This window comes from Ascaphus truei, chromosome 4, assembly GCF_040206685.1.
Source record: "Ascaphus truei isolate aAscTru1 chromosome 4, aAscTru1.hap1, whole genome shotgun sequence".
In the NCBI taxonomy this organism is placed as follows: Eukaryota; Metazoa; Chordata; class Amphibia; order Anura; family Ascaphidae; genus Ascaphus; species Ascaphus truei.
Window position 1 is genome coordinate 76,022,935 of NC_134486.1, and position 20,788 is coordinate 76,043,722.

At 43.5% G+C, this 20,788-nt stretch overlaps 1 protein-coding gene across 2 annotated transcripts in view; it reads left to right on the top strand.

Annotated features, from left to right (window-relative positions):
* Positions 1-20,788, top strand: part of MACROD2 (mono-ADP ribosylhydrolase 2) — a 1,806,074-nt gene that overhangs the window by 454,823 nt on the left and 1,330,463 nt on the right. For both annotated transcript variants that reach the window (XM_075596064.1, XM_075596063.1), the window contains exon 4: positions 7,211-7,240. In XM_075596064.1, the coding sequence (XP_075452179.1) occupies positions 7,211-7,240 (30 nt within the window). The remainder of the gene's footprint in view (positions 1-7,210; positions 7,241-20,788) is intronic.

The following is a 20,788-nucleotide window of genomic DNA, read 5'->3' on the forward strand; positions in this document are numbered from 1 at the left end:
ACTGGGTGGGTGGGTGACAGTGACTGGGTGGGACACAGTGACTGGGTGGGTGGGTGACAGTGACTGGGTGGGTGACAGTGACTGGGTGGGTGACAGTGACTGGGTGGATAGGTGGGTGACAGTGACTGGGTGGGTGACAGTGACTGGGTGGGTGACAGTGACTGGGTGGGTGACAGTGACTATGACAGTGACTGGGTGGGTGACAGTGACTGGGTGGGTGACAGTGACGGGGTGGGACACAGTGACTGGGTGGGAAGAGTGACTGGGTGGGACACAGTGACAGGGTGGGACACAGTGACTGGGTGGGTGACTGGGTGGGTGGGTGACAGTGACACTGACAGTGACTGGGTGGGTGGGTGACAGTGACTGGGTGACAGGGTGACAGAGACTGGGTGGGTGACAGTGACTGGGTGGTGGGTGACAGTGACTGGGTGGGTGACAGTGACTGGGTGGGTGGGTGACAGTGACTTGACAGTGACTGGGTGACAGTGACTGGGTGGTGGGTGACAGTGACTGGGTGGGTGACAGTGACTGGGTGGTGGGTGACAGTGACTGGGTGGGTGACAGTGACTGGGTGGGTGACAGTGACTTGACAGTGACTTGACAGTGACTGGGTGACAGTGACTGGGTGGGTGGGTGACAGTGGGTGGGTGGGTGACAGTGACTGGGTGGGTGACAGTGACTTGACAGTGACTGGGTGGGTGGGTGACAGTGACTTACCTTGACCCGGGTGGGTGCAGGTTGCCGCCGGACGCTTGCTCCTCCTGCCCCCGATATCCCTGCAGCAGCTGCCCGGGACGGGAGGTGGGCTTGGGGGCGCGGGCTGGGGGAAGGGGGGGGGGGAGGGCACGGGAGGTGAGCTCGTGGTGGACGCGAGAACCTGGCCGCGGAGGGAAGCGGTGAGAAGCCGGCCGCAGGAGGAGCTGAATTATTTAATTATTACTTCCCCCTCCGGCCCACGTTGGGAGCAGGGGGGGGGGAGCGGGCCCGCAGAGGAGCTGCATGTTGCTTCCCCTTCCGCCCCGCGTTGGGAGCAGGAGGGGGGAATCGGGCCCGCAGAGGAGCTGCGTGTTGCTTCCCCCTCCGGCCCACGTTGGGAGCAGGGAAGAGGGGGGGGAGCGGGCCCGCAGAGGAGCTGCGTGTTGCTTCCCCTTCCGCCCCGCGTTGGGAGCAGGAGGGGGGAATCGGGCCCGCAGAGGAGCTGCGTGTTGCTTCCCCCTCCGGCCCACGTTGGGAGCAGGAGGGGGGAATCGGGCCCGCAGAGGAGCTGCGTGTTGCTTCCCCCTCCGGCCCACGTTGGGAGCAGGAGGGGGGGGGGGGGGACGGAGCGGGCCTAGCGCATGCGCGCCGGGACCGCAGGGAATCGGCGCCATTTTTTTTTCAAAGTTTTTTTTTTTTCAAAGTTTTTTTTTTTAAAGTTTTTTTTTTTTCAAAGTTTTTTTTTTTTTTTTTTAATCTCATCGAGGGCCACACAGAGAGGCCAGGCGGGCCGCATGCGGCCCGCGGGCCGCGTGTTGTGCAGCCCTGCGCTACAGCGTGCGCGCCGCACACCACTGCACAGCACTCTATGGAGCAGGCCCCATTGGCTGTGTGTGGGTGGGCACGCAAAGCGCTGTGACGCGTACGCTGGCAGGACATTTTGTCTTCCCGTGCTGCGACGTGGTCACGTGGCGGCGCGCAGCCAATGGCAGGGCAGATATGCCCCGTCATGGCTGTGCCGCCTTCATCGCCCCGTTCCCCCGCTCCCCTGCAGACCGCCGATTACGACTTTAGTCAATGCACGCGCCGCCATGCCCCCATGCGCGCGTGCAGTCGGGAGGACCGGGCCATAGCCTAAGGCTACCACATGTCTTGTGTGTAGAAAAGCACAAATTGGGTACAGGAATCAATGTTGGTAGCATAAAAGGCTTGTAATGTGTAATCACAGATGACAGTTTTAGAACAGGCCCCCTACAATACCCGGGTAAGCCTTCAAAAAATGAGTAGTAAAGTAACCTTTAGAAAATGATTGTGTATGCTGCTTGAAAGTGATTTTATGTCAATATTTCTTCAAGTTAAAAATAAATAAAAAATCCTGACACAGGAGTATGTGACCACAACGAGGAGGGAAAAGTGGTCTCTCTCTTTATCTTTCACCAGTGGTTTTTATCAGGACTGGTCAAGTAGGCTGGCACTTCTAATGCAAATCTCATTAGAATGCACTGCTTTTCTCACCTGAAAACCACCAGCTCCTATTATAAAAACAATGTGAACAAATCACAAGTGGTCATTTTAATAGGCTTAACCCCCTTCTTGCCCATCTGTTTTGTGATCAGTGTTTATCAAACTGTACCTGTGTTTACAAAGGCTTCGTTTCCTTTGTGTTTAAACTAATCATAGTGCCAAAGAAATAAAGGGGAACAATAATAATCAGAAGATTAGAATGACATTACCTGATGGAAATCGAGAAACATTCATTTTCCACATTAAGCAAGTAATTATAAATCATACGTTAAAGCAGCAATTCCCCGGACCTAATCTCCCTTTTATATACAAGATGGGAACTGTGTTAAATTCCGCTCTGTGGACCTCCCAGCCCCATAGAAATTACCAGTTCACTTCTTGGTTTAACTGGGTGTCCAATAAGAAGCCGCAATGGATGAAGTTGCAGCTTCCTATTGGCCCACGTGTGGCGGGATATTTGAGCAATCATTTTGCTTCCCCTACGAGGCAGAGACACCGTAACTGCAGCCTTCTGATTGGCTGTCTTGTATGACCCAGATTGTCATATAATGGTCTTTTTTTGTATTATCTTGGGCACTGGCAGGTCCCAGGAGCTGAAATGAATGCTGTTCCCGTCCTGTATAAAAAGCAAAAACTAAAATAAGAAAAATAGCTTTATGGAATTTGCGGCTTTGGATATTTCTAAGGAAGCCAAGTACATGACTTCATTGAAAATGTTATATAATCAAAAACGAATAGACGATACCGTTCTGTGGCTAACAAAATGCTTTTATTTGTGATAGCGTTCGAGATACAATGATCTCTTCTTCTGGCGGTGTTACAATGAATGAAGCCAAAAAACACTGATGAGACCCAAAAGGTCAAAATAGCTGTCTGTGAGTGGGTTAACTGGCTTTGCATCTAATCCCATGCTGTGCTTAAAAGCTGTGTGAACAGCAGAGCATTTGCTTGTGAGGGTTCCATGTAAAGATGGATTTCAGGCAAAAGGTGACACATTGTTTGCTCACTTGCATGTCCTTTCCCAGAGTCCCTTACTGCGGCGGAAGCACTGTATGCTGGGGATAATGGTGAAAGGCAGGGTGCAGACCTGTCTAAGACATGTGAATGTGCTCACAAGTGATATTTTTATTGGCTATATGCTAACGGTGGAGGTTTTTTGTCACCTTTTTCACCCATCATAACTTAAAATGTATATATATTTTAATCCCTTTGGTGCTGGATATCTCTGCAATATAAACACCGTATTTTGCAACCACTTTCTTCACAATACAAATTGAAAAATGAGACTGTCACCCTCTGGTTTTGTTTCTTGCAAAGCATGAACCTTCACATTTTTTGCGTCCAGTTTCAAATGTTATATTTTTATGTGTCATATTGCCAATCATAGGATGACTGACTTTCAGGTATACGTACGAGAGGATGTCATTATTCCAGAAGAAACATTAGACCAGTGATTTTCACTGGTACCGCGGGCGCCCCTCAAGGGTTCCGCGTCCGCCGGGGGAGATGAGCTGGGATAAAGGTCCCAACTGTACCAAGCATGGCAGTACTCTATGTAGCTCCCCAGCAGTGACCCAGTCACTGAAGCCTTCCTCTCTCTTCTCCTGTCGGCGACGGAAGTTGGGGCCAACAGGAGGAGAGAGCTTTGGACTAGCGCAGCACTGCAGGCCTCGCCCCATGGTAAGGTGTGTTTGTCTGTGTGTGTGTGTACAGGAAGAGAGGGAGGGAGAGAGTCTAATGGGGGGGGAGATAGGGAGGGAGTCTAAGGAGGGAAGGGAGAGGGAAAGAGTCTTATTGGGGAAGAGAGGGAGGGAAAGAGTCTTAGGGGGGAAGATAGGGAGGGAGAGAGTCTACGGGGAAAATAGGGAGGGGGAGAGTCTAAGGAGGGAATGGAGAGGGAAAGAGTCTTATTGGAGAAGAGAGGGAGGGAAAGAGTCTTAGGGGGGAAGATAGGGAGGGAGAGAGTCTACGGGGAAGATAGGGAGGGGGAGAGTCTAAGGAGGGAAGGGAGAGGGAAAGAGTCTTATGGGTACGAGAGGGGGGGAAGGGTGAGATGGATAAAGGGGGGATGGGTGGAGAGGGTTGGGGTTCCCCAGAATTTCACAATATATCGTATTGGCACAAATATAGTACGGCACATAATACAACCCTAAAGTTTTGAAGGTGTTCTACATGAAAAATCAAAGGTGTTATGCTGCGCATGTAATACGAGTACAGTTTTCAGAAGGACATTTTTAGGGAAAGAACATAGCATTATATTCGGGCCAATACAGTTATTCTAGGGTTCCTTAACAAAAAAAGGTTGACGACCACTGTATTAGAAAGACAAAGAGCAGCTATTCACTGGTGTGCTTTCATTTTATTGCATTCCTAGTATACCTTGCTGAGTAACTGGTGCATTAAATCATTGCCTAAATCAAGTTTTATATTCCATAAACATTGTTCAGCGACCAGAGGCATCCCATCATGCACTATAAACATAAATCGAGCAGTTTACATTCAGATGTTTATTTTGCAGCAATAACTGGGTAATAGCATCCACTATATTAATGTACCAAATGCAGTCCCGTGTATTAGCTTTGCACTGTCATTTAACAATTATAATGTAGTAACATTAAAAAAGGAGTTTTTGATTGTGGCAGTAGTGTGGAGCTTACTTGCGCAGCTGAGCTATTACTGCCAGTAAGGTTCTTACACATTTCAAGCAACATATTGTTTTTTTTTTTTTTTTTTAAATAATAACATATGATTGTGTTTTCTGTTATGATGGCCTCAAGCTTCGCGAGATGATTCATACAGTACTGATTCCACACTAGCAATAGCAACGCTGTCATTCCGGCAATGTAACTTTATACTGCTCAGTGTTACAAGGAAATGATGCATCAATAATGTATTTCAAGAAGAATGTACTTGTTTGTGACATTAGTTTTTTACTCGATTATACATAAATATAATTATGGTAAAATGAGCTAACACCAGACGAGGAGCACTTTCCTGCCAATAAACAAGCCACTCATAATTCTGCTTTGTTCTGTTTCTTGCTGTTCCTATTTTTTCTCAGTAGCCAGATCAAACAATAAGTAGTGACACATAAGGATTTCTCACCAAGCATGTATGAGGGAATGTAGCTACCTGATTCATAAATCACTCAGCTCACTCTCTTCACTCTGATGTTTTATTGATGAACCAAAATCTGTCTATAGTATTGGCAAATGTCTCTCCTTTTATTTTACTGCTATGACATTGATTGGTATTTCTTATGAATCATTACCTCCATTAAATGGTTATTGCTATATTTTGTGACAAGCCTGCAATGGTACAGTCTAATAGAGTATAACAAGTGAACATACAGAATTGACTAAATGAAGGCATACTGTAGGTTCCAACTTCTCACCTCGGATTGATCAGATCTATATTATCAGAGCCCTGGTATTTAACGAGAGTCTGTAATACTTTTCCTAAAGGATACAGCTGCTTTTACTTAGCCCAGAAAAATCTGATAGAGGCTTCATTTGATTGAGGGCTGATATTTTCAGTTACCAGCTACAGACTTTCTATAGTCAGGTGCTTTATCTTTCATGTTCCAGTAAATACCATGTTGAGAGGGATATGTTTTCTCCAATTTTATAATTGTGGCCAAGTTACAGGTGTAATAACAGAGAAGACATTGAACATGACATTATTTGCATTGTGCTTCTGTCCAAGCATTACATGTTCATGGACACCTTCTGAAAATGAATATGCGGGAGTATAATATAATCCTTGAGGTAATTGTACACCACTGGATGTTTAAATGGTTGGATGATTGGAGTCTTCAGTAATTGCCACTGCCTATGCATCATGCTCTGTAACCCACTCCAAATACCAATACAGAAACCATTTATTGGCTGGTAATTAATGTGGCCGAAAGATCAGCGTGGGTTAGCATACCACAAGATCAACAGGGTGTTGGTGCACAAATAGTGGTACATTAGGAACTTCTTCTCTCTGGGACTGTACATGGATATTTACTTTACCAGCAAAATGACATTATTCTGAAAAATGTCAAGCATACCTTAATAAAGCCATACAGCTATTTTCTTGACAACTTAGGGTTATGTTTCAGAGAATATAGATTTAGGCATCTCAGATGCCGTTTTCCTAACTACCACACTAAAATAATTTTGTAAACATAAATCAAGGCACGGAGATACCTACCCTGACCCATGGAAGGCGACTAGAAACCCTGCTCATGTGGTCTGATCAAAGCAGAAAACTATAATAATGAATATAATATATAATAATTATAACTTCAAGTTAACGAACAAATGCATTTTTACAGAATCTTCCGATATAGTACCATACGTGGGGTAATAGTATAAAAGGACAGGAAAGGAATGCCAATGTATACTATAACTATGTTGGTGTGTTGGTGACAATAGATTTAACAGCCTCTCACTAGGCTTGTGTCTTTCACCCGTCAAATACATATGAAGGTCACGTTTGGGAAGGTTTCACTGAGAACCTCTTTCTCAATAGGATCTTAGGTAGAATTTTCCCCCCCTTTGTCATAGTTAATTAATCCTGTGTTCTGCCTCATGCTACCCAAGTCTTCGAGTCTGATTTCAAGCTAAATGTCTTCAAAGAACACATACGGATGGTATTTAGATAATGTGAGATTTCAAAAGACATTGTACTGTGAAAATGTTATATCTTGACAGCATTTTAATTAAATACTTTAAGCTTCATAATCAGAAGTGTGACTTGAAACTATCGATGCAAAGGCTGTGAAAATAATTTACGTAGCGTGTAAAATATGGTCGCGAACCTGTAGCCTACAGTGTTCCAATGATTTTGAATACGCCATGTGTATGAAATTTCTATTAATCACCCTGATAATGTGTTCATGATTATTACATTTATAACTCATCATGTTATTGTTTTATCAAGCTTCTTATCTGCTTTTGCATAGAGATCAGCCTTAACATTTTTCTTTCTTTGTTTTCAGCAAACTCAAGTCTTTGCGGAGGCGGTGGAGGTAAGTCAGTTTAAATGACTGTAATATATTCAGTGGTGGCAGCAGTGACATCGAAAAAATGGATATTATAATTCTGCAATGCAATTGTTGTATAGGACTGTAACATTTGTAACATGAATGGCAAAAAAAGTTAAAATCCATCCACAGTAAATTGCTGGAATTAGCATATGAATGCGCTTATTAATGTCTCTAAAGATCTTTAAAATTGCTGAAAAATGTTCAATGTTTCTTATTTTAATTCTTTTAAGAATACATTGTGAAGGGGGATAACAATTGAGAATGATCATTAATGAATATTTACCAAATGAAAAAAGAAGAAATGAAGGGATTTCAAAATGTGTAAGGTACAGGGTGACATTTCTAAAAAAACAATAACCCTGCCTAGCATTTTGGCAGCTACATAAAATGAGGTGGCATGGCCAGCTTGGAACATTTCTACCTAACAATAAACCGGAGGCATGAAATCTTCATTCAAGTTTCACACAGCTCCTTTTTCTTAACGCAAATCAACCCAAAAGTAATTAATCTGAAGAACATCACCAGAATGAGGGTCAATGTGTCGTTTTTGGAGAACACTGGTCTTATTTCTTATTTTTTCGGTAAACTGTTTTAAGAATGTTCATGTTGGTAGATCTATGTAAATTACCACACCAACCAATTATAACCTTACTGGATATCCATAGGGAAGATATCAACTAGCCAGACTATTTTGAAGTCTATTGGTTAACGGTCTTGTATGACCCAGATTGTCATCTAAGGTTTTTTTTGTTTTTGTTTAATAAGATATAGAAGGGCTTTATAAAAGAAGAAACAAAGGCTAACCTGTGCACTGCAAACTAATCCAGTATAGTAGATTTTGGTGTAGAGTGACAATACAGTTTGTTGAGATGACAATAGTAGAGCATCTGGCCTAGCACCACCTGGGAGGCAAATTGTGGTAGATATATCTCACCTCAGGCATGAGGACATATTAATACCCTGACTAGAGCCTGGAATTTTCTCGGGGACCTCTTACACTCTCTTCCAGTCTTATAAAAAAACTAAGTTGACTTAGGCTGCAGGCTAACGGCGCGTGCAGCCGAATTTCCCGGTCTGAGGAGAGCTGCAGGGGGAAAGACAGGGGGGGGGGGCGTGACGGGGAGTGATGGGGGCACAGCCATGACGTCACCCTGCAGGTTCACCCTCAATGGCTGAGCTGCCGGGGGGAATGCCCTGGCGCTCCGTCGCTAGGTCTAACCATAATTTTAATGCGAGTCTGAAAAACGGCACCGCGCAGCATGGCGGCCGCCCCCGGGCCCGGACCCATTGAGAAGCGGCTCTTGTCCCCACAGCGCCAGCCATAGCGAGTGCTGCAGTAGCCAGTGGGGACCAAGCCTAATGCCAGGAGCAGGTTGACAAGAAGGTCTTTAGCATTAAAGAGATCGGTCACCAGGCACACATTCTAAAAAGAATTGAGTGGAAAGATACAAACAGAACTGCAGGAGGATTGAGATGGGCAAGAAAAGCTGTACTATTTGTTAAACATCGACAGCATCATGCCACAAAATTTGCATGTGGTTGGGAAATTGGTTAAGTGGTGCACATATTTCACTGCACCATGGTAGACTCTGTAAGTAGAAAAAGCTTTTAGTCAGAAGTACAAAGCAGTACTTTAGTATTGCATCATGTGCCAATATCAACAATGGAACTTTGACCCCACATAGCTCAAAGACAATACCAATATTACAACATGTTATGCACATTTTCAGCATGAGGAACCATCTAAAGTAAACAGAAATATCAGCACCCTGAATCTTGTTCATATCTAGTTTTCCCAGAAGAGAAGTTTAAAAATGCTGTATTTATGTGTAGATATGCTTTTCAAATTTTCTCTATCAAAAGTGGGAGGCTTCAACCCTCACATAAATTATGGTTTTATAAATTTAATGTCACATTCAGTTGTCTCCTGCAATGTATTGAAAGTAGTGCTGCTGCTGCAATCGTCTAAGACTCCTAAATCAGCGTATGCTTCCCTACTCCCAAAATCCTTCTGCTAGTTTCCCATTACATTCCATAATAAAGATAAAGTTCTCCTCCACTGCTTTAAGGCGTTACAGTTGTCTGCTTCTCCTTATATCTCACATTGAAGGAAGACTGGACGAGATAAGCAGGAACATAATGAGATTTTAACGGTGCTGTCCTCTATAGGATCAAAAAGCTAAGGAGAGTTATCTGTTGAAGAAATTATAATTTGGTGATTGATGTCTTTAGGGCAAAGGTAGAAAACCATATAGACACATTTTAAAAACATTTTGGAAATTCTCTTTTTCCCTTTTTATTTACAATTTATGGTGATTGCCCAATCTGGTTTGCTTCTTTCCGATGATAAAATAGTCTGGTTTATTCACACCCCGCACTGTCTGAGTGCTAACTTTATAAGGGGACAAGATTGGGTCAGTAAATCTTTCCCTAAATGTCAAATTATTTTGGTTTGGAAACATTAACAGGACAAAACAAAAATAACCAGTCAGCTTTGCACTACCAGAAGGGCCTGTAACTCATTTGTGCAGCAATGCATTGCAGGCTTCTCTAGCAATATACTTAGTAAATATATCACGGTCATTAGTCCTTTTTGGAACTGTACATTTAATTTCTCACATAGCCCCTTTTGCGGTGTTCCCCACTTGTCTATACAGCACTCTTGCATCACACTTGCTCCCTTCACTTTTGAAAAAGTCATGCTCGAAAAATTAGCACAGACAGATTTCCCAGGACTAGAGTTGTGACCGGGGCTCCCCCATCCCCCGTGTCGACATTCTTGCGAGCCCCCTATTTCACATCTAGCGAACCCCCTCAATTTCCCCCATCTTACTCTTACCCCCCAAATAGACAAATACATACAACCCCCACCCCCAAATACACAAATCACCTCCCAAATACATACAAGCCCCCTCAACCCCCCAAGCACATACAAATCCCCCACCCCCAAATATATACAACCCCCAACCCCCCAAATAAAAAAAAACACCCCTCAAAATACATACAAACCCCCATCCCCCAAATACACAAATGCATACAACCCCCCTCAAATACACATATCACGCCCCAAATACATACAAACCTCCCCACCCCCAAATACATAGAAGCCCCCCACCACCCAAATACATACAACCCACCCCCCAAACACATCCAAAACTCCCCACTCCCAAATACATATAAATTCCCCACCCCCAAATACATTAAAAAACCACCCCCTAAATACATACAAACCCCTCCACCCCCCAAATACACACAAAAAAACCTCTTCACTCCCCAAATACATACAACACCCCCCAAATACATAAACACCCCCCACCCCCCCAAATAAATACAAATGTACCTACCTGACCTTGGAGATGGTCTCAGGTAGTGATGTACCGGATACCCGGCCAAATTTTCCCTACCTTTTGGAGAACGGCAGGAGCAGAGCAGCAGAAGATACTAGCCTGCAGCCAGCGGGGGAGGAGGATGACGACGACATCCTGGTGGCGGGGAGGAAGACGATAACGACATCCTGGTGGATGCCGCTGTAGCAGCAGCAGACACCGCAAGTCGGAAGACTTCCGGGTCAGACCGCTAGGGCAGGCTCCTCCCAGGCTGTCCTCTAGTGCCACTCTGCTCCTGCACACATGTTCCTGTGCTCCCACCGCCACCGGGATGTCGCCGTCGTTTTCCTCACTGTCACCAGGATGTTGTCCTCCTCACCCTCCGCCGCTGGCTGCATAAACCTAAAGTGATTACCGTGATTCTCTTTTTAAGTCTCCCAACATACTGATTGGATTATAAGCTCTTTTGCACTGTATCTTAGAAGGCAAGTGACTACTTCTTATACAGTATGAGTGTGTCACGCACAACGGATGGCTACAGAACATTTGAACAAGATCATTCAAAACTTAGGTTTAATTACATCTATGGAGGACTCTTATGGCGGTCCATAGTAGGCATTGCAAACTGTAACAAACTTATACTTGATTTGTTAAATTTCATTACAATGAAATGTTTCATGTCTGCTTCTCTAAATATAAATAGCATTCAGTCTTTCTAAGTTTGTCATACACAGCTCACTATTGAATTAAATGCAATAATACTGTCACGGTAACTTATGACAAGATATAATTTACACCAAAATACCTGGGTTGAACTGAACACGGCTGAGATATGATAAAATATAATTTATTCCTTGAAAAAGGTGAACACACGAGATATACAAATAACAGACAAAATATAGACACTTACTTAAGATGGAATGATGAAACAGTCAGAAATCTGGACTGGCAGTTCATACAGCAATCTTAAAAATCACAAAGACAATTGAGTAAGGGCTGAGCCTGGTTTAAATACAATTTTTAGCCCATCTCTTAACCCTAGGCGCCTAACTGGCTAGTGGAGTCGTTTGAAGTAGATACTTCTTCCCCTGAAAGTGTGAACTATGACACTTACAAACCACTCAGCCCCTTTGTTCTTGGCCCTAGTGTAAACAATCTGGGCGGTTAACCTTTGATCAGAGGTCATATGCTAAACCATCTGTCTGCCCCCCCGCCTAATTGCATAGCAGATGGGCTCTGCGTTTTCCTATCAGATCCAAAATACTATTCACAGCTTAATATCTTCACATATTAATAGGTTCTGTTCTGTTGGGCTCAGTGGGTCGAAACCTGCCAGTTTTTGATGCCGACAATGACTTTACATATTGGCCAAGTTTCAGCTCTCTGCAACCCCCAGAACCGGAGATACATAAATGCACTTTAAAACACTTTTTAAAATACAGGATTCGTCCCTTTAAAATGAATCTCTGCTTTTCACTTTTTCCCCATTGAAATCAACGGGTTCCGCCACCATAGCGTTGAATGGCGAGCTCCGCCGTTGCCGTCAATGGGGTTCCCCGCCATAGACTTTCAATGGAGAGGCGCCGCCATTGAAGTCTATGGAAAAACCAAAAATCTTTACCTTTGCCCACACTCCGTCTGGTTGATCGGAGAGGGCTTGGAATGGCCATGCATTAATGCCGGAACCTTGGCTACATGTCACCCAAATCCCAGCTCTCTGATCCTTCCGGAACCGGAGATATGGACTTACATTTTTCACCATTTCGCACTTAGCCGTTTTCACGCCACGCGGCTTTTCCCCATTGTAATCAATGGCCGGCGCCGCCATAGACAATGCATGGCGCACGCCGCCATTGGATTCAATGGGGCCTCCGCTCCGCCATTATAGTCAATGGGGTGACGCTTTTTCTCCGCTCGACCCTTTACGGGGGTTCCTCATTGAAGTCAATGGCCCATTGACTTACAATGGGAAACCGCCGCTCCTCCTCTTGGACACCACCTGCTGGTCGTCGCTGGAAAACAGGTCCAAATCCGCTACTTCTGCCATTAGAATGCATGGAGTCTCAATGGCGACCTATGAAAGGCTGCAAAATGGAGCCTGAAAAGGCGGGAAAAGGGAACAAAGGGCTATAATCACTGAATTAACATTAACCCCTTCCCTCCCGCATCAACCCTAGTGTATGTGTTGGTGCAAACACTAGGATGAGACAATACATTTTTACAGGGGAATAAACAGTTGGATTCTGAAGCAAGATAAAAACATATTAATGGACCCCAGTCCAGTTAACCCCTTGCTTCCCAAGTGAGAGCAGGGGGTGGCCAAATGGGGTGTAACCCCTTTAATCCCGGGCCAAACCACCTCTCATGACACTAACTATTCTACTATTCTACTTTTAAAATCGCTAGACTATTATACTTATTGTTCCAGAATTATAGGCCTACACTATTAAGATTGGTGTTGCAAAAATATTGTTATTTTCTTTACAAATGGGGATAAATTGCAACGGAATTACAGATCTGTCAAATCGACATCAGTAGTAGGGAAGCTTCTTGAAGCTATTATAAAAGTATGATATTCAGGAATTACTTTTGAACATACAATTTGTAATAATAATGTTAGTTATGCAATTAGCCTTATTTGCTTCTTTGAGGAACTAGCTACATAAGTTCAACCTATGTTAAATTTAGGTGACCGGTATTTATCCTATATTTATATTTACAATATTTTGATCCATAAGAAGACAAAGAAAATACCCCATTGAAACATTATCCAATGGTGTCTCATAAGGGGAAAAATAAATTCCTTCCTGACCCCAATTAATGGCAATTAGATTTGTCCCTTGATTAACATCCTTCTCATGTGTATGTACAGTATTTGATATATCCTTGTATACATTTCTAAAAAAAAAAAAAGAGGTCCAACTTTTTTTTTTTTAGATGTCTTTTGTATCTGCCATCACATTTTCTCTTTTGTAATCTTTTTGTTATTAAGGTACTTAAGAACTTTTTAGTGTTGATCTTATTTTTTATTGCAATCCTAAATGAGACCATGTATGATCACTGTTTCCCAGATGTTCCCTGACGTGTATATTTGTTATTATTTGGGTAATGTAATTGTCTTTTAGCAACCCCAAAAACTTGTTTCCTTTAGTTGTATTGCTAATCTCATTGCTCCAATCTGTGCCTCTGTAATTAAAATCACCCATTATGAAAACATGACCTCGTTTTGCTGCCTTTTCCATTTGCAAAAGTATTTGGTCTTTCTCAGTCTTACAGATATTTGGTGGTTTATAGCAGATCCCTACAAACATTTTCGTTGTACTTTTACCTCCACTGCCAATTTCTATCCACAAAGTCTCCACATTTTCATCATCAATCCCTTCATAAAGCCTTAAAATAGGATTTTAATCCAGTTTAACATATAAGCATACTCTTCTATTTCTCGTTCCCTCAGAAAGATCGTCTAAATCAACTGCCCAGTTATGAGTTTCATCCCACCTTGTTTCAGTAAGGCTGCGATCCCGCTGCGGCCGGCGTCGCGCACGGCCGCGGGCCACCAGACCCTTACCCGAATGGTCCTTGCCCCCGCTGCCTCCTTCCGGCAGGGCTGACTGCGTACTGTGACGCGTCAGCCTGCTGGAGCTACAACCTCCTTGTGCTTTTCAGCGCTGATGCGTCACGTGGTGCAGCAGTCAGCCACTGAGGAGGGGAGGGAGGTGACCACCCTGTCTGTGCAGCCGTGCATAGCGCCCCCCCCCCCCTCCTCTGGTGCCCGTTTCGCAGGCTGCCCCTACTCCGGGAGGGGGGAGAGGAGAGGCTCCGGGAGGGGTTGGAGAGGGACCGACAGGGGGGAGAGGGACCGACAGGTTAGGGGGGACAGCACGAGAGCCCTCCCACTCAAACCACGCCCCCCCACTCAAACCACACACCCCCACCCCCACCCCCTCTCCCTACGGACCGCAGGAGCGGTCAATTGCAGGGGCTGCTGTGGGGCTGAGGGGCTGCTGTGGGGCTGAGGGGCTGCAGCGCTGTGCTGTGGGGCTGCTGTGGGGCTGTGGGGCTGAGGGGTTGCTGTGGGGCTGATGTGGGGCTGAGGGGCTGCAGTGGGGCTGAGGGGCTGCTGTGGGGCTGAGGGGCTGCAGCGCTGTGCTGTGGGGCTGTGTGATGGTCACGCCCCCTCACGTCATGGTCGCGCCCCCCCCACCCATTTTGACCACGCCCGCTCCCGGCTCCCTACCGACCGCATATCGCGGTCTGTGCCTGTCAGCGCGCCGCCTGTCTGCAGTGCGGGCGTGCTGACTGAGGGAGCGGGGCCTTAGCCTAAGGCCTATGATATCATACTGCTCCCTTGTAGCTATTAATTTAAGCTCCCCCATTTTATCTGTTAGGCATGCAAACAAATAAGGTGTGGGAAGAGAGGTCCACCGATAGAGAAATCCTATATATGAGGCACACCACTATATGTAGAATGTGTAGTCGAAATGATTGAAGATCAAGAAAATATAACTTTTATCATAAGAATGTAAATGCACATGCTATAAAATAAAATATTAACACTCACTATAATTTGAATTCTGATTTATTTTGATTGATGAGTACACATAATGGGTGGATTATTAGTGTTTAGATATTTGCATAAAAAAAGATATCCCCAGGGGAGGGCCGAGTGTCTCCTTGCTTATTTAGATATTACAGCATGTACTAGTGGCGTCTTAAGTTTTAGCTAGAACTTTAACTTGATCCATAAAGTGTCTCTAGATTAGAATGATACCAGATACTATAGTTCTAAACTGGATTCCAGAGCTGAAATGAAGATATATAATGTATCTATCCATCACTGAAATCCGTTATTGAGCTGTTTGGTATTAACGAAACAAACTATTGCCCCATTGGATACTTGTCACTAATGTTTTGCAGAGTAGTATTCTATGCTATTAGCACCTGCAGCAAGGGAGATTAAGTAGGTATATAAATGCTAAACTCAAGGTGCTTAATAATATAATCAACAATGAGGCATTAGGTCATTTACTATCCTTCGAGTACGAATATACATAGTCAGATATCTGTTATTGCTTAATTGTTTAAATGAAGTGCCAACAGAAATGACCTGAGGACTGCTAGATTGTCTGTATTAGACACAATAAAGATCTCTTCTGTGTAAAAACAGCCCCACAGATAGCCTTCCACTTATATTAACCCATGAGCATGGTGTGCCTGTATCACAATGTACCTTCCCCTCCAATGACTGTCCAAAATAATACCTCAGATGGTCAAAGCAGTGAGAAAAGAGATGGTCTTGTTAGTCTAAATAATCTCAAAGTGGGTTCCGACACAGAAGGGAGCCGTGAGTAGATGAGCCTCTTTACAGAATCTGCCCACCAAATGGCTGCTTAATCGATATGCCGACACAGCTTTCCGCTAAATCACATAGAAAGCAGCCTGCCCTCGAACTACTAGGAAGACATCCTTAGCGGAGCCCGACAAGTCTAGAGGGTTTCCAACAAATGCACCAATGGTCAGGTAAGATATTAGAGAAGGGCGGGGGAAGGTGAATGATAATGAACAAGTCTAGATGGAGGTGAAACAGACAAGCCGTAATGGTATAAGTAAATAAATTAAGCACCCAAATGTGCAAGTGAGTGCTAACATGCTCTTAACATTATTCTATTAGCTTGCGCTAGAAAGGAGAGTCCTTGATACATGGCCAGCCGGGTTGAGAGACAAGCTAGTGACGTCAAAGAAACCCGTCGTACATTTCAATGTCTACAATAGCTTCTTCTGGGGTGGGCATGTCTCCGGTGGCTACTTTATAGTGACCCGTTGGCTTGACAACCGAAGACGCTTCATTGCAGTGAATAAATTATATTAGCAAGCATGCACTTAAGGTTTTTACCAGTTTGCGTTATTCTTATCCTATCTGCTCCTGTCTTTCTACTCTAATTGGATTTAGTCTTTACAAATTTACTAGTATTATCTGGTTTTTATATGGGTGGTGTCTCACTTTATGTACACTCGCGAGTAAGTACATATCGCCCAATAGTCAAACGGCAGCTCACGCATGCGCCTGTCAGCACGACCTATACAGCAAAGTTGAACTCCCTACCTGCACCGAAGCTGTGCGCAAGCAGGGAGACTATAGAGCCTGTTACAAATGCGTTATTTACATCAGTTATGCACGTATATGATGATTGCAGTACTCTACATGCATCGATAAGTGGAAAAAAGGGAGTGCTTCACTTTAAGTACATTTTCGCTTTACATACATGCTGCGGTCCCATTGCATACGTTAATGCGGGGTATGCCTGTATATATATATATATAACATTAGGCACCTAAACTTTTAACTTGTTGCAATTGATATTGCAAATACAAGTTAGAAACTCTGATTTTAACTGTACCTCTTAGCCACCGCGATGATAAACCAAAGTCAACTCTTTTGGAGCACAGTTATCAGGGTAAACACTATCTTGTCCACTCAGACCAGACACTAATCCTCCAACAGGAATGTTGTGTAATCAAGGGACACAATGTATTTAAAGTAGTTTCTCTTTGGTACTGTTTTCATCCAGACAGAATTCAGTCTGATAAGTTAGAATGGCACGAGTCTGAAAATGTATAGATAAAATACGTTTTTGGTTAGGGAAAAGGCTCTGTGTAAGCAATGCTTCTTGACTTACAAATGACTTGAGTTGAAATAAGTCGCACATTATTAAGTTCTATTTGTTCAATATCTACGTAATAATAATAATTCTGTTGCCATTTCAGAGTTGCATTGGTAGAAAGTTATACAATAGTTCAAAGCAAACGTGCTTAGGCCACGCTAGATGTGCGCGAGCGTCCGCAGCAGAGGTGACTTGTGGCCTGGGGGGAGGCATGGCGGAGGCGCGGCCCTGACGTCACGGAGCTGGTTCGCCCTCGTTGGCGGAACCGCTCACGTGACCCCCGCCGTCGCGCGACAATATCACACGCCACTTGTTAGTGTCACGCTAAACATGGACGCGTCACTCGCAGGGTGGCGTACGTAACAGGGATCAAAATGAAAAAGTGTGTCATAATTCAAATAATATTTCTTGACTAAGTTTGACTTAAATATTTAAATGGTCTATTGAGACTTAGACTCTGGATTTTTAGACAATGTTATTTGGAAACATGGAAGGTGAAGGCGTCTGATTTGCCATTGATGGCGGGTTTATACCTTTGGCAGCGTGAATACTAATGTTGATTAAATGTCTGAGTTTGTCCCCTCTCACGGTTGAGCGATTTGAATCGCTGCTGTTCTCATTGATGAACAATGAAACATAAGTTTCGTTGCCGAACTCTGGTGAAAGGTCAGGTAAAGTCTTAACTAAATCGAAAGCATTTTTGGATACTTTGGTGTGTGACACCTTTATTGAAATGACGACTCCCTTCAAATACAGTGAATGTAAACACGGTATTCTAAAAACTTACACACAACCAATAAGGAAGAGTATGTGGTAAAGGCAGGTAGAATGGCGAGTTTCTTCCAAAATTCTCATGCCAGGAAAAGTTGTTGTGAAGCTGGGGAGAACCTGCAGAGAAGGCGTCGAGAGAGGATTTGAAAAAAAAAATGCATTTTTCCTGCATCAGATTGATGCCGGGAGTCTCTGGAGCTGATACCCATTAATATGAGCACCGGAGACCCCCGGCATGAATCCCATGCAATAAAAATGCATGTACAGGCAACTTCATTACCTTAGTGGCTAACCGCTAAGGCACTGAAGGGGTTAACCACCAGTGCCATGTTTATTGTGGGTAGCGTTGGTGGGTGAAGGTGGTATTTGGCCCTTGGTGGGTGTTTAGGCCTTTTGGGGGGAGTTGCGGGTGGAGTTAACTCCTTCATTACCTTAGCGGTTAATACCGCAACAGTAATGAAGGGGTTAACCCCCCCTGCCCGCTACCCACCCAGTAGGTATAAACACCCACCAAGGTCCAAATACCAACTTCACCCATCCTCGCTACCCACAATAAACATTAAAAAACATAACAACACTACTGCCCACCTCCTCTACCCCCAACAACCCAACACGTACAGGACAGTAATGGGCAAAATTACTATTATCCAGATATGGATAATAGCTCATTTGCCCATTATAAAATCAAACATTAGCCAGCCTGCATAAATAAAGTAAATAAAAACGTTCTACAGTACTTAACCCTGCCACCATGAAGGGTATCGTCATCAGCATACATACAGGTCCATGTCCTCCGTAGCCAGCAAGAGTACATACAAAAAATACAATCTACTGGCCCCTAACCCCTTAATCACCGCTATAGTAATTAAGGGATTAACCCCTGTCCCCCGCTACCCACCCGGGAGGCCTAACCACCCACTATACTCACCCTGTACCCATTGATTGGTACAGTGGTATATCCTATAACCTAATAAAAATCATTAAGGCCAAAAATACACAATAATAAAATAAATACACAAGCACCGAAACACCCCAACAATAAAAGAATTAAAAAGCCTAATAGTACACATGAATAACATTTATCTATCACCAAAACAGAAAAAGAATAAAAATTATGTTATTCCAAAACATAAGAATAAAATTAAATAAACACCTATCCAACCAATTCAAGAAATAAAACCACTAGTAAGCAAATGGAGAAGGAGTAAAAACAATGACTCATCCATAACGGGGCCTGCATCTCAGGAAGCAAGGGGTCCCCGGACCTAAAATCAACGTGGTTCTGCTCCGAAGACCCCCTGCTCATCTACGCTAGTGTTAAAATGTATATTAAAATATTTCGATGGCTGGCGAGATATGCGCAGGGAGAGGTGGCTCTCTCTGTGCAGCTCTCTCTGCAGCTGGATAAAGTGCCGGATGAGCCCTTTTGAGAGAGGCACTCATCACGTCGCCGGCTACTCGCCCGTTTTGGGAATTTTGCTATCACAGGTAATCGAGGCTTTCTGAATAACGTGTTGGCAAAGCTCCAAAAATTGGCGGCATAAACGGCCCAGCGATTTTTTTTTTTTATGAAGGCTTATAGAATAGGCCCCTAAGAGTGCAAAAACAGTAACGTACTGCAATTCATGACTGCCACTGACAATCTTTTTTGAGTATGTGAATAATGGGAGGGATTTCTTTAGTTACTTGGGCATTAGGTTGAGTAATTAGTATCATCAGTCTTTGTTGAAGATATGAATTTGGAACGCTTTTCTCCACCAAGAGAAGGCTTCAGAGTTGGATATGTTCAGTTCTTTTTTACTTTGCTCCTTATTGTTTATTTTCAGGGGAACGGATCTGATTTGATGTTTTTTGTTACAATGAAGCAATGATCTAATCTATTTGGAGCAAAGATAAATGTGTCTGTGTCCCTAAACACTGTCACATGTTTATTCCTGGTTGTTTTTATTTAGGATGTCTTTTTTTATTATAGCTTTTATATTTTGCGGCTATATTAAATGATATATTTATGCGCATTATTGAAAATGTCAAATCCAAATAGCACTTCTTTTTAACATTGAAGTATGCTGTTTAAAACCTAATGAATGCAAATACCAGGTATAAATTGTTGCTACTTTGAATGGTACACTGCTTGAGAAGCAAATACAGGAAAACACTGCTGCTATACATACCTAGAGCAATTTTGATTTCATGAAACAAAAAAAAACATTTACTGTACAGAGTCGTCATGGTTTTGCTTTTTTATTGCATTTTGTTTTAATTTTGTTTGTAGACAGCGTTATGCAAATAGTAGATGAACTGCTGAGATAAAAGAGCAACAAATGGAAACTCAGTCCTACTGATTCTCCTAAAATAGCAATTATATTTGTTCATTTTGACCTGAATAGATATAGACATTTTAGAACAGTTGCTGGTGCCAATTATTTAGGCTGCACATCTGTTTGTTGGTTTGGCTTCTGCCGTCCAAAGTGTTATTGTGGAACTGAGAGGCGCTTGCACGCTGATGGCGTGTTTTAAATAATAGACACTGTTTGTTGTCCAACTGTTCATAATTACTGTGTTGACGCTGCTGGGCTATGTGGGTTTATACTGGCTTGTGCTAATTCAACTAATTAGTATGTTTAGGAGATCAAAACTGCTGCAACATATTGGAGATATATTCACAACAATTTCCTGTGTATGCATGATACAGGTCTGACCTATTTTATATCTTTGGTATGTATGTATGTATATATGTATGTGTGTATGTATGTATGTATGTATATATTTGT